This window comes from Mobula hypostoma, chromosome 2, assembly GCF_963921235.1.
Source record: "Mobula hypostoma chromosome 2, sMobHyp1.1, whole genome shotgun sequence".
NCBI classification, from domain to species: Eukaryota; Metazoa; Chordata; class Chondrichthyes; order Myliobatiformes; family Myliobatidae; genus Mobula; species Mobula hypostoma.
In genome coordinates this window covers 127,866,769-127,881,952 of record NC_086098.1, presented here as the reverse complement: position 1 = coordinate 127,881,952, position 15,184 = coordinate 127,866,769, and the positions used below count along the sequence as shown (strand labels likewise).

Genomic DNA, 15,184 nt, shown 5'->3' with positions numbered 1-15,184 from the left:
TATCTGAATGGTGGCCGATTAGGAAAAGGGGAGGTGCAACGAGACCTGGGTGTCATTATACACCAGTCATTGAAAGTGGGCATGCAGGTACAGCAGGCGGTGAAAAAGGCGAACGGTATGCTGGCATTTATAGCGAGAGGATTCGAGTACAGGAGCAGGGAGGTACTACTGCAGTTGTACAAGGCCTTGGTGAGACCACACCTGGAGTATTGTGTGCAGTTTTGGTCCCCTAATCTGAGGAAAGACATCTTTGCCATAGAGGGAGTACAAAGAAGGTTCACCAGATTGATTCCTGGGATGGCAGGTCTTTCATATGAAGAAAGACTGGATGAACTGGGCTTGTACTCGTTGGAATTTAGAAGATTGAGGGGGGATCTGATTGAAACGTATAAGATCCTAAAGGGATTGGACAGGCTAGATGCAGGAAGATTGTTCCCGATGTTGGGGAGGTCTAGAACGAGGGGTCACAGTTTGAGGATAGAGGGGAAGCCTTTTAGGACCGAGGTTAGGAAAAACTTCTTCACACAGAGAGTGGTGAATCTGTGGAATTCTCTGCCACAGCAAACTGTTGAGGCCAGTTCATTAGCTATGTTTAAAAGGAAGTTAGATATGGCCCTTGTGGCTACAGGGGTCAGGGGGTATGGAGGGAAGGCTGGGTTCTGAGTTGGATGATCAGCCATGATCATAATAAATGGCGGTGCAGGCTCGAAGGGCCGAATGGCCTACTCCTGCACCTATTTTCTATGTTTCTATGTTTCTATGTTTCTATATCTCCTAGGCAATTCAATTACGAATCTAGAGCCATTAGTTCAATTCTCATCAGCTTAATGAAGATGTGACTAATTCAATGATCAGCTCAGTGATTGTGATTATGATACTGTATTTTAGCAACCGAATCTTCACGGCCATTAAATCATTGCGTCTTACAAGCACTGAAGAAGGCTATTTTATTCATTGTATTTATGTTGACAGATTGAATGTAACACGGCTATTGTCATGGGTGACTTCAACTTAACTAATATTGATTCACTAATATTGCAAAATGGTTTAGATGGGGCAGAATTTGTTAGGTGTTTCCAGGAAGGATTCCTCACAGCGTATGTTGGCAGGCTAACTAGAGGTGTGGCCATACTGGATCTGGTATGAAGCAATGAACTTGGTCGGGTGGCAGAGCTCTCACAGGCAAGCACTTTGGAGATAGTGATGACAACTCCCTAATCTTTAGCATAGCCATGGACAAAGATATGAGCAGATGATATGCAAAAGTATTTGCTTGCCGGGGAGTGGGGTGAGGTGGTTGCTAATTACGATGGTGTTAGGCAGTAGTATTTGGGAGCGCAAATTGGGAACCGATGTTTTCAGCGAAACCCACATCAGAAATATGGAGGTCATTTAGGGAGCATTTGTTTTGGGTTCCAAATAGATTTCTCCTAATAAGACAGGGAAAGAAATGTAGGGTGAAGGAAGAATGGTTGACAAGGTAGAACATTTAGTTAAAAAAGGGAGTGTACTTAGAGTTTAATAAGCAAAAATAAGACAGGACTCTTGAAAGTTTCTTAGGTAGCCAGGAAGGAGCTTAAAGAGTGACTTAAGAGGTCTTGGCAAGTAGGATTAAGGAAATCCCCAAGGTATTATACATGTACTGTATATGAAGAACAGAACGATGAGCAGAGAGAGGATAGTACTGCTTATGAGAAAAAGGGAAATATTTGCCTGGTGGTGGACTCAGTATTCACTAAGGAGGTGGACTTTGAGAAATGTGAAGTCAGCATAGAACAGGCTAATGGGCTGCGGTATGTAGAGGTTAAGAAGGATACACTGTTGGAGCTTTTAAAAAAAAACATTAGGATTGATAAGTTTGTAAGGCTGGATAAGATATATCCAAGTTACTATGGGAGGTGAGGGCAAAGATTACTGCACCCTTGGCGATGATATTTGTGTCCACACTAGCCACAGGAATAGTACCAGAGAATTTGAGGATGGCAAATGTTGTTCTTTTGCTCAAATAAGGTAACAAAAATAATCATGGGACTTGTACATCATTGGTGGGCAAAGTAATAGAGAGAATTTTTAGGGATAGGATTTATGATAGGATTCAAGAAGCATAGTCTGATTAAGGACGATGAGCATGATTTAGTAAGGTAGAAGTCATGCCTCACAAGCCTGGTTGAGTTTTTTGAGGAAGTGACAAAACAAACTAATGAAGGCAGAGCAGTGGATGTTCTGTACATGGATTTTAGTAAGCTATTTGACAATGTCCAGTGAGCCAAATTGCATGGGAACAATGGAAAAACCTGGCTGTATGGTCTTGAAATTGGCTAACATACAGAGAGCAGAGGGTTGTAGTCGATAGTTCATTGGCTATATTTAACAGGGAGTTAGATATGGCCCTTGTGGCTAAAGGGATCAGGGGGTATGGAGGGAAGGCTGGTACAGACTTCTGAGTTGGATGATCAGCCATGATCATACTGAATGGCGGTGCAGGCTCGAAGGGCCGAATGGCCTACTCCTGCACCTATTTTCTATGTTTCTATGATAGAACATATTTTGCCTAGAGGTTGGTGACTAGTGGTGTTCTGCAAGGATCTGTTCAGGATCCCTCCTCTTTGTGATTTTTATAAATGACATGGATGAGGAAGTGGAAAGGTGGGTAAGTTTGACGATGCCATAAAGGTTGGTGGTATTGTGCATATGTAGAGAGGTTGAATTGAGAATGGCAGATGGAGTTCGATCTGGAAAAGTGCAAAGTCATACATTTTGAAAGGTCAAACTTGAAGACATGCTAGAAGGTTAATGGCAGGATTCTTAGCAGTGTGGAGGAGAGAGGGATCTTGGGGCTCAAGTTCATAGATCCCTTGTAGTTACGCTGCAAATTGACTGGATGGTTAAAAAGACGTGTCATATGTTACCCTTTTTTAATTAGGGATTGAGGCCTGGATCCTCTCCAATGCCAGCACACCTTTTTTTTTTAGATAAGGAGCCCAAAACTGCTCACAATCCTCCAAGTGCAGTCTGACCAATGCCTCATAAAGCTTCAGCAGCACATTCTTGCTCTTATATTCTAGTCCTCTCAATATAAATGCTAACATTGCATTTACCTTCCTTACTACTGCTCAACCTGCAAATTAACCTTTTAGGATTCCTGTACAAGGACTCCCAAGTTCCTTTGCACCACAAGTAAATGAATCTCTGGGTTATATACTGTGACGTATATGTACTTTGATAATAAATTTACTTTGAACTTTGAGCCTCTGATATATGAGTTTGCACCCTGTTAAGAAAATAGTCTGTGCCTTTAATCCTTCTACCAAAGTGAATGATCATTCACTCCCCTACACTATATTCCATCTGCCACATCCTTGCCCATTTTCCCAATCTGTCCATGTTTATTTTTTGCAGACTCCTTGCTTCCTCAACACTACCTGTCCCTCCACCCATCTTTGTATCGCCTGCAAACTTAGCCGCAAAGCTGTCAATTCTGTCATGCAAATTATTGACCTGTAAGGTGAAAAGAAGCAGTCCCAATACCAACACCTGCGGAATACCACTAGATATTGACAACCAACCAGAATAGGCCTCCTTTATTCTGACTCTGCCTCCTGTAGGTCAACATTTCTTCTATCCATGCTTTCTCATAATACTGTAGGATCTTGTTAAGCAGACTCATGTACTGCACCTTGTCAAGGGCCTTCTGAAAATTGATGTGAACAACAACCACTGACTCTTCTTTGTCTATCCTGCTTGTTATTTCTTGAAAGAATTCCACAGACTTGTCAAGCAAGACTTTCCTTTAAGCAAATCATGCTGACTTTGGTCTGTTTTATCATGTCCCTCCAAGTCCTTAATAATGGACTCTAACATCTTCCCAGCCACTGAAGTCAGACTAATTGGTCCATAATTTCCTTTTTTTTTTGTCTCCCTCCCTCCTTAAAGAATGGAGTGACATTTGCAATTTTCCAGTCCTCTGGAACCATTCCAGAATCCAGTGATTCTTCAAAGATCATTAGTAATGCCTCCACAATCTCTTTAGCTGCCTCTTTCAGAACCCTGCGGTACAGTACATCTGGTCCAGTTGACTTATCGACCTTCTGACATTTCAGCTTCCGAAGCATCTTCTTAGCATAGCAACTAGACTCACTTCTGCCCCTAATACTCTCCAATTTTTGGCCTATTGCTAGTGTCTTCTACAGTGAAGTATCTATCCTGTCCCTTCTGAATTGCCCCCAGAAACTCCAGTTATTGCTGTTCTACCGCCATTCCTGCTAGTTTTCCCTACCAATCAACTTTGGTCAGGTATACCCCATTGCTTCTGTAATTCCCTTTACTCCACTGTAATACTGATACATCTGACTTTATCTTTTCCCAATCCCTATGACTATCATAACATTGCCCTTATTAAATGCCTTCTCTATTTCCCATTGAAATTTGTACTCCACATCATGGCTACTGATCGGGGTCCTGTATATAACTCCCATCAGTGAATTTTTATCCTTGAATATTCTTAACTCTACCCACAAGGAATCTACATCTGCTGATCCTATGTAATGTGTTTCTGAGGATTTAGTTTCATTTTTTACCAACAGAGCCACCACACCCCCTATGCCTATCTGTCTGTCCTTTTGGTACAATATGTATCCTTGGATATTAATTAAGCCCTTAAACATCTTTTTTTTAGCCACGACTCAGTGATGCCCATAATATGATACTTGTCAATCTCTAACTGTGCTACAAGATCATCTACGTTATTTCATATATTGTGTGCATTCAGTTACAACACCTTTTGCATAGTATTCATGACAGTTTTCAATTTTGTCCCCATGTTACACTTCAACTCATCCCACTGACTGCAATTTTGCCATATCATCAGCCTGTCCTTACTCACAGTCTCACTATACACTGCATCGACTTGTATACCAATTGCCCCATCCTTAGCCCTATTACTTTGGTTCCCATCTCCTTGCCAAATTAATTAAAACTCTCCCATTCTTATTTCTTTGTTCCACCTATAGAGGATCGATAGATGAGCTCTCTAGCCTGTTCTGTCTGAGCACTGTTGTGACCTTCTCCTTGACCAGTAATGCTTCCCCTCCCCCTTTAATCCCTCCCAATCTACCACGTCTGAAGCAATAGATCCCCAGAATCTTAAACTGGCAGCCAGCGCTGCCGCTGCTGCAACCAAATTTCACTGATGGCTTCAATGTCATAGTTCCATGTACTGATCCATGCCCTAACTCATCTGCCTTTCCTACAATGTTCTGTGCTTTGAAATATACACAACTCAGAATATTAATTCCACCAATTCCTGACTTTGTATGTAGGCTTATCAACATCTTCCCCACAACTACTCCATTATCAGTTCCATTGCTTTGGTTCCCATACCCCTGCAACTTCAGTTTAAATCCCTCCGTCAAGCACTAGCAAACCTTCCCACAAGGAAATTAATCCCCCTCCAGTTCAGGTCAAATCGTCCTGTCTATATAGGTCTTACCTCCCCTGGAAGAGAGCCAAATGATCTAAAAATCTGGAGTCCTCCCTACTGTACCATCTACTTAGCCATATGTTAAATTTATGATCTTCTTATTTATGGCCACACTATCACATGGCATGGGTAACAATCCTGAGATCACAACCCTAGAGGTTCTGTCCTTTAACTTCGCACCTAACTCTCTGAACTCACTTTGAATGACCTTGTTCCCTTATTAACCATCTCATTAGTTCCAAAGTAGACCACAGCCTCTAGCTGCTCACCCTCTCATCTCAGAGTGCTGTGGACTTGATCTGAGATGTCTCTGACCCTGGACCTAGGAAGCTTCATACCGTCTAGGATTCTCATTCTTGTCCACAGAGCCCCCGTCCATTGTTCTAGCTGCTGAATCCCCTATAACTACAGCTTGTCTCTTCTACCCACTTCCCTTCTGAGCCATAGAGCTAGATTCAATGTCCGAGACCTGAATGCTGTGGCTTTCCTATGTTAGGTTATTTCACCCTCCCCCCCCACACCAATAATATCGAAAGCGATACTATAATTAAATCTCTCCTTGACCAGTAACGCTTCTATTAGAAGAATGGCATTAAACCTGTTATCGAGGGGAATAGATACAGGAGTACTCTGCACTGGCTGCCTATCCCCTCCGGACGATCACCCAGTTATCTGTGTCCTGCATCTTGGGAGTAACTACCTTCCTGTTGTCCTGTTGATCAATGCCCGAGCCTCCCAAATGATTCGGAGTTCATCCAGCTGCAGCTCCAATTCCTTAATATGGTCTGCAAGGAGTTCCAGCTGGATGCACTTCTTGCAGGTGTTGTCATCAGGAACCTTGGAGAGCTCCCTGCCTTCCCACACCCTGCCGAAGGAACATTCCATTATCCTGCCTGGCATCTCCACTGTTCTACCTGTTCAATAAGAAAGAAAGAAACAAAATTAAACAAAATAATATCTATTTATAGCCTCTGCCTCTCCTTGCCAAAGCCTCTATGACTCACCGTCTGAACTCCCCACTCTTAACACTGGCCCACCCACCACAGTGGCCATTCCCACAATGGCCACTCTGCTTAAACCTAACTTCTTTTTATTGGACCTTGCCAAGTGCCTATTTATTTAAAATCCAATGTCTCCAGGTGAACTGTGGTGCGTAGAATGTCCTGACTGCCCCCACTCACTCTTTTGAACTTTCTCCCCTGCTATGCAATCTAACATCTCCAAGACAACTGTGGTCCTTGCAACTGACTCAACTGTAATATCTTTCATTGATAAAGCACCTTTAACTTATAAGCCTTCTCTCAAAGAGGTCTGCAGTATGATGTAACGAGTGTGAGATAAAATGAGCAGATTAGCATTGTTCAAAGGCTTAGCCAAGAGTCTGTTTTTAAGGCTGTAAAAGGTAGAGAGGAGCTTAGGGAGGTCTTGGATTCCAGAGTGTTGGTAATGGTTACCTCAAAACACAACCATTATTTAAAACCAAGACTCAGGTGTTATATATTAGACTGTGGTGAAACAGAGAATTTGGACAGTGCAAAACAGGTCAAACAACACCAGTGGAGGGGAAATCAAGTCTACATTTTGTAAAAAGGATCCTTCAACAGAGTGTGAAAAGTAAGAAGACATACCGGTTTTAAGCTGTAGAAAAGAGATGATGAAAACAACAGAGGGAATGTTTCTGACTGCAGCAACACAAAGGAGCAAAAATGTCAAGGTGACAATTGCTTTAGGTATCAGCATATTATCAATATATTATAATAAAATAATATGGAAACCAATAGAAGCATAACAATTTGAAACAAAGACACAGCCGCACCTACAGGGGGGAAAAATGATTTAACTGTCAATGAAGAGGAACTATTGCTTGGGATCTCTGGTCACAAATCAGATTGAAATCAAGTGAGGACAATCCCAAAGTGCTGATAACAAATGAAAAGTTCAGGAGAAGGAAGAAATAGTTGACTCGTCAAAGTTACAGCGAGGTTTTGAAAGCTGAGGTCAGAAAATGCACCATGGTTAGAGTTGCAAAAGAACAACTTGGTACCAAGAAAAACTAATTGAAATATACAAAGATATCCGAGAATAATAGTAAAAGAAGCTTGATATTCGATCAGCTGAATGCCAAGAAATAATGTTTGATACAGTCAAAGAAGAATCATAATATTTTTAGTTGTTTACTTGTGATTCATGAGCATTTGCTTTACCCCTATTAATTGTGTCTGAAGAAATTCCGCATAAAAGATCTCTTTAAAGGTTTACTGAGATAATAAAGCTTTTGGCAAGATTTGGTGATTTATTTGTTAACAGTATGATCTGAATATATTTTTCTTATAAGATGTGGGTGCCACTGTTAAGGCTAGAGTTTACGGCCCTTCCCTAACTGTTTGAGGAAGTGCTGGTGAGTTGCCTCTTGAACCCCTGCTGTCCATCTGCTGAATATTCTTCCAGAGTGATGTTTGTAGATAGTTCTAATACGTCCGACCAAGATGAAATGCGTGGAGCAGGAGAGAGCACAGGATTTCCTCCCAGTGAGATTTTGGATGAACCTTGCCTGGAGTCATTCCAGAGTGCCCAGAATCTCCAAGAGCCAGAAACTACCACTCCAGACAGAGTGGCAGAACACTGATGGATTAGTTTGCCTCCGGCAAGCCATCAGAAAGAGTGGCTGCAGTTTAAGTAGTATATACTCCATATCATTGAGGCAATAGCCAAGGGAGATGTCGACTGATGACTCCAGACCACGACAACAATCATCGTCAGCTTTGCTATTGAGAGATTTGGCCGAGTACAGAAGAAAGCCAGCAAAAGCCCCTGGACATTGAACCATAGGGCAGCCAAAATACATGAGCTGTATCAAGAGCTCTGATCCTGGCTAAAGAGTACAGAGGGAGCAAGTGAAGAAGAGAAACCACCATTTTCTAAGCTCCGTAATATACTCTGAAGTAAGCTTATGACACTACATAGGGCAGAATAGCATAGAAGACAGGGAAGAGAGAGAACCAAGAAGTGAGCTGCCTTTATTGCGAACCCTTATGGATTCAGCAAGCAGCTGCTAGGACTGAAGCATAGTGGGCACCTTGCATGCTGCAAACAAGAGATGGATCTATATCTTAAGAACTCCCTCAGTGACTTAGAGAGGGAGTGGGAGCTAGAAGACCATGCACTCTAGTAAATCCTCCACCTCATGCAGTTGAGTTCAATGGCAAGGGTCCCAGCTGGAAGGAAATGCAGGAAGTAGTTGGAGCAGCCAGAGTTAGTTCTGCCCTGGTACCAGTGGAATACCCTATAAGGTGTACAAGTGCTTCTCCAGCTACTTTGGAAATTTGTTAGGGTTATCTGGCTTAGGGGAAAGGTTGCAGACCAGTGGAGGCGTGCAAAAGGAGTCTGGATCTCCAAAGAGGAGGACTGCAAGGAAGTTGTGCAGTTCCATTTGGCTGTTCAGTGTGGAAGGGAAGATATTTTTCAGTATTGCTTCGTGTCACCTAACTGAGTTTCTCCTCAAAATAGCTACACCAATACATCTGTACAGAAAGGAGGGATTCCTAGAGTGCTGGTTTGTCTGGAACACATGGGTGTGGTTTCCCAGTTGATCAAGGAAGTGTGCAAAAGAAGGGAGACATAGCTGTATTATGGCTAGACCTTCAACATGTATGGGTCATTATCACATAAGCTGGTGGAGATTGCACTGAAGTGGCATCATCTTCGGAGGAAAATAAAGGATCTCATCTTGGACTACTACAGGAACTTCAGATTGAGAGTCTCCTTAGGAATGACCACAGCAGGTTGGCACTGGCTTGAGAAGCGTATTATACCCAAATGTACGATCTCAGTGATCTTCTTCTCACTAACTATGAACATGTTGGTTAAGACAGCCAAACTGAAGTGCAGAGGGCCTCAGTACAGCTAATGAACCAATCTGACCATTCTCCTCTGATTAACTGTTTCTAAGATACTCAAACCATTCCACCTAGCACTTATAATCTTTCCATGGTCAAAGTAATTTAAATCTCATTTCTTCCTCATTCTGATATTTGGTCTGAACAACAACTGAACCTCTTGACCTTGTTTTTATGCATTGAGTTGCTGCCACATAATTGGCTGATTAGATATTTGCATTAATGTTCAGGGGTGTACCTAATAAAGTGGCCACTGAGTGCAAATGTACTTAACAGTGGGAAGGGCTTTTCCTGTGCTGAACTCTGCTGTATCCACCAGTTTCTGTAGCCTTTTCTGTTTCTGGGAATTGGTGTTTCTATACTAGTGATGCATCCAGTTAGGATACTCTTCATTGTCCACTCCCAGTGAGGGGTGATTTTGTTGAAACCTATCGAATATTAAAAGTACTATAAAGGGAGGCTGAAAAAACAAAGGGCAATATGTATTTAGTAACAGTGCCCCACTGTAGGCTAATACATCATTGCGTGTCTGTTAAATTATTTCTGACAGGTGAACAAAATACTTAGCAACCCGGTTTATGTTTAGTTTACAGGAATTGACTGTACTCATGGGTCCTCCATACAAGGAATGCAGCTGTCTTACAAATCAGAAGAAAACGAATGATTTATGAATTTGAACAAGATTTTCATAATGTATATTTTTATAACTGCAAAATGGGTTTATTTTGGGAACAGTAATAGTCATTTTTATATAAAATATCATTGTAATTTATCTGTGCGGTGATGAAGCCAAAAATAGGCTCAATTTAGAGAGAACTTTAAAGAACTTACATCAGAAAACTAACTCCAGCTGTCTTTTTTCCCCTGTTATTATTATCTCCATTTGTAGATGATTCTTCGCTTAAAGAAAGAAATCCAGGAGCTAAAGGATGAGCTAGCAATGGTCACTGGACAGACTAGGACTGACAGCCTCTCAGAAGAGGAAAAACTGAAGTACCGTTCATCTTTTTTTTATCCTCAGTAGCTGTACAAATTAATCTTAAAATGAATGGATTTGTATGCTTTGTTAGATCAATGAGAGAAATGTCACAAACATTTATGAAGAACCCTTCTGTTAGTACCATTAGCAATCTCAAATTGTCCTTATAATTTCCATGTTTTCCTACTAAGATGTACTTGAAGGACCTGTGTCCACAGATTTTGTACATAGTCATAGTCATACTTTATTGATCCGGGGGAAATTGGTTGTCTCACCTGTATTGTAAAAGAAGAGACAGATATATGACTTCATAATAAGTTATCATAAAGCAGATCATTTAAATTAACACAGTCCTCTGTCAATTGTATCAGTTTCAAATTTACACCATTCATGCTTTCATCTCTTTCTATTTCTGTCTAAGACTATGTAAGTGGCTTCACAGCATGACTAACTGATGGCTTAAACTTGTTCATTGTTCATTGTTCATTGTTGCAGACATTCTTTATGAACTTGAATCAGATTTTCTGTATCCAGCAAGTCTCACTATAAACAGAGATCTGAATTATTCAAATGACTAGTTTATAGATAAATCTCTTGGGTGATTGCCTATAAGTTATAGCAAAACAACTGAGACAGACAAGGAGATCCAAGAGAATGCTAGAACTGGAGCAAGAACTAACCTGCTGGAGGAGATCAGCAGATCGAGCAGCGCCTGTGGAGTGAATGGACTTGAAATCTGATGCAGGGTTTCAACGTGAAACGTTGACGATTCCTTTCCTCCCTACAGATGTTGCTCAGCCCATTGAGTTCTTCCAGCAGATTGTTTGTTGCTCAAGACACAGTTAAGAACTGAAGTACTATATTATAAAATTTTAATTGTATCTAGCAGTTGTGTTCTGATTATAGTGATGTGGAGTTACATAACACTGACTTATTGCTAATCTGTATAACCTTATGATTAGTTGTTGCTTGTACTGAAGTTTAATTCCAATTTCTTTCTTTAATTTCTTCCAAGTTAGGAAATATCTTCCTGCGTTATATTTTCATTACATGGTCCAATCAAACTCAGACTTTTCATTTTATTAAATATTAGCCCTCTTGAAGGGCTAATCTTCCTGAATCATCCTCCTGAAGATGGTACAATGAGCCCTTGTACTGCTAACATTTAATGTTATAACTGTTGAACTATCTGAGAGCTGCTTTCTGGGCAGTAAATCTAGAGCAACACGAGGTGGATTTCATTGTTATTGACTTGAAAGATGGAACCTATACATGCAAATTGTGCATTCCAGCAGATGAAATTGATAAAAGGTGCACTATAGCAGCTCCTGGAATAAATTTGTAGAACAATCATGATTAAACAATTGACTGCTACTTTGTAATAGTCCTGGAGACAAGAAAGCCATGCACCTTCAAACTAGTTTGTAATGGAACTAACCTTACAGCTAAAGATCAATGTAGGAGTTTTCCACAAAACCAACAATAAGCATTTTGCGAAGATGCGCCAGTGAGCTCTTTATAAACTAGCAGCCTACTATTTATATATTCAGTGGAGACATCGAGACCAGTATATTTTGGCCCAATTAAGCAGCTGTCCCAATCAACTGAAGTTTCATGGAAACAGTTAAAAAGGCATAGCTTTTAACTGAGTAACAAATTATGTGTTTAAATGAAATACAGAACAAATTAAAACACTACCAATACTACTACAGTACTATAAAACTGTGTATTAGTTCCTAACAGTTATCAATGGAGGAATTTATGCTACCGTGTTCTTTTGATTGACTGAAAATGAACAAAATCAGTGCAGACACCTAGTGCTGATGATGGACTGCCTTCATACAATGATTTTGATGATTGCATCCTCCAAATCTTCATTTTCCTTGTAATATTCAAGATGACTGTTGATATCTACATAATTTCTAACTTGTTGAAATATTGAAATCGTTTCATGTTCACTCCCAGCCATTTCTGCATTTTCAAGCCTGAATGTTTGAAGCTGCAGTGAAGAAAACAGTTCTGGATTGTTTTACTGCTTATCTCTAGCCAAATATCAGTCACAAAATTCACTGCTGTTTGAACAGGAAAACATGCAAATGATGCCATTTAAAGTCTGTTCGCTCTGAGTACGGTGTAGTGTCTAACGGACACTAGAGTGCACACGTCTGACGCTAGTTAGAAACTTCTGCAAGCCTCCTGCCCCAATTAAGCGGCATAGTGTCCCAAATAAACAGAGAATCTTAACTATTTTCTCAATAAGATTTTTTTCTATAACAGTTGTCTGAAATAAGCAGCTGCCTTGAATAATCAATGTCCCAATTAACCAGAATCCACTATAATTTTGTAAATCATGTCCATAGACACGTGGATGTAAACATGTAAACTTGTCTGGATTAAATTGAAGACAGGTTTCCCTGGAAAAGAGCAGATAAAGCTGCAAATTCCTCACAGTCCAATGGCCATTATTGATCAAGATTTATCATTCGTTGCTAAGGGAACTGAATACAGTCATAGAGAGGTTATGCTTCACCTATATGGGATACTGGTGAGACCATATCTAGAGTACTGTGCATAATATTGCCCTCCTATTGTAAGGAAAATGTTAATGCATTAGAAGTTCAAATAAGGTTCACTAGGCTATTAACTAAAGGAGGCAGGTTGCCATAAGAGGAAAGGGTGAACTTTGTATCCACTGGAGTAAAGTGACAGAGAACTTGATTGATGTTTAGTATAAAATCCTGAGGGGTCTTGAGAGTATGTGGAGAGTGTTTCCTCTCTTCTGAGAATTGAGACTAATATCACTGTTTAAAAATAAGGAAAGACCCATTTTGGTCATGAGAGTTTGGAATGCTTTTCCTCAGAAGGATGGTTGAAATAAGGACGGTTAATATTTTTACAAAGGTAAAGGGATACTTGGTAAGCAAAAGGGTTAAAGACTGAGGCCGGTAAACAGATATCAGAGTTGAGGTTTCAAAATCATATCAGCCATGATATTCATTGTCAGAATAGACTCAAGGGGCTGAATGGCCTATTCCTGCTGCTAATTTATAACAACTCGCTCAGATTTGACCCTTATAAAAAGAGGGTGAATAATGAAGTGACCATTGCTGACATAATTCTGACATGTTGGCATTTAGCAATGTGCGGGATATCAATGTCACTGTGTAGATTCATAAACAGTACAGAAATAGACCTTTTGCCCCAACTTGTTCATGCCAACTGAGGTAATTATGTACACTAAACCCATTGACCTGTGCTTGGCCCACGTCTCTCTAAACCTTACTATCCAAGTACTTGTTCAAATATCTCTTAAACTTTGTAATTGTACATGCATCTACCACTTCCACTTGCAGCCCTTTCCATTTACCCATCATCCTCTGTGTGGAAAAAATTGTCCCTTAAGTCTTTCCCCTCTCATCTGAAATCTATGATTTCTAGCTTTAGAGTCCCTTATCCTTGGAGAAGCACTGTGACCATCTACCCAATCAATAGCTCTCATAAATTTACAAACTTCTTTAAGGTCACCTCCTACCTCCTTCATTACAGGAAGAATTGCCCTAGTTTATCCAACTTCAAGTGTTACGTACCCCGTAACTGGGTTGCCAAACCAGCAGAAATGGACCACAGTTGGAGTATGGATTACTGGAACTAAGAAAGTTTTATTAAAGAAATAAGTAACACAGTACTCTAATCGTAAGGATATAAATGCAACAGGTTAGCAATGATAAAACACACATGTACACAGAACTAGGATAATAAGAATCAATCAAGCTCTATCGCAGCCTAGGGGTAAAATGATCAGTCTCAAGTGACGCAGAGTTCAGTTCAGCTTAGTACAGTTCGCAGTAATCGCTGTTGTGCAGTTGGAGACACAGAGAGAGAGAGGATGATATGCAAATCTGATTCAGACAGACCTTTGTTCTTCGCAGTTAGCTTTCAGGTGAACCCTTTTAATGTCTTCTGTGGTCACTGACTGTGTCCCCTCCGTTCCGGATACGACCGTTCTTCCGCAGTGAACCCGGCACCCAGGCAAGGGCGGACACACACACACACCAGGTTCCCGCCGATCGTACCTTTTCACCCTGTGCGTCTACGGTCTGTTCCGGCGACCAGACCTCCAAACTCCTACCAACTTGTGGGAGCACACCACTTTACAGGGTCTTGTTATCTCGTGATCTCGTGGTGTGTGTCGTGCCTTAGCGAACCTGTTCTTTATATCCCCCTGCTGGGGTATCGCCTGTCCATCAAACTTCAAACAGTTCAGATTCAAAGCAATCGGTCTGTCAATACTCGGACTAGTGTCTCTTTCTGTTATCTCTCTCTCCTCTCTCATTAACATTTGGAATGTTTCTCCATTGTCTCACTTATCTCTCTCATTTGCATCAATCTTCTGATAGCTTGGTTTTTCGTCACACCCCTATCCTTCAAAGGATTTTTACCAGGGTAAAAATTATAGGTATGAATACATTATTAGATACACACTAATATACAGGGTCATCAGCTATTCGGCTAATGCAGAGAACTTTAAGTTGTCAACACCTTGACAGACAGTCAGCAATCACCTTCCCATTCCTTTTATATGTGTTATTTTAATAATCCTCTAAGACCAGGCTTCAACTTAGCAAACTTCACAGTGGCCAAAAACACTAATGGGATGTGATCAGTGTAAATTCTCAGTGGTTTCCGTCCCGGACAAAGATAACAAGGGTCGTCCCACACAAACTTAGCATTCTTTGGCAAGAGCTTACTAAGAGGGAGGGTAATATCCGCAAAGTTTTTGCAAAACTTCCGATAGTATCCCACCATCCCCAAGAACCTTCTCAGGGCTCT

The 15,184-nt window shown here is 40.8% G+C and overlaps 1 protein-coding gene across 5 annotated transcripts in view; it reads left to right on the top strand.

Moving 5' to 3' along the window:
* The window catches only part of kif6 (kinesin family member 6), a 611,249-nt gene that overhangs the window by 186,901 nt on the left and 409,164 nt on the right, over positions 1-15,184 (top strand). For all 5 annotated transcript variants that reach the window (XM_063040644.1, XM_063040642.1, XM_063040641.1 and 2 more), the window contains one exon: positions 10,265-10,368. In XM_063040644.1, coding sequence (XP_062896714.1) covers positions 10,265-10,368 — 104 coding nt within the window. The remainder of the gene's footprint in view (positions 1-10,264; positions 10,369-15,184) is intronic.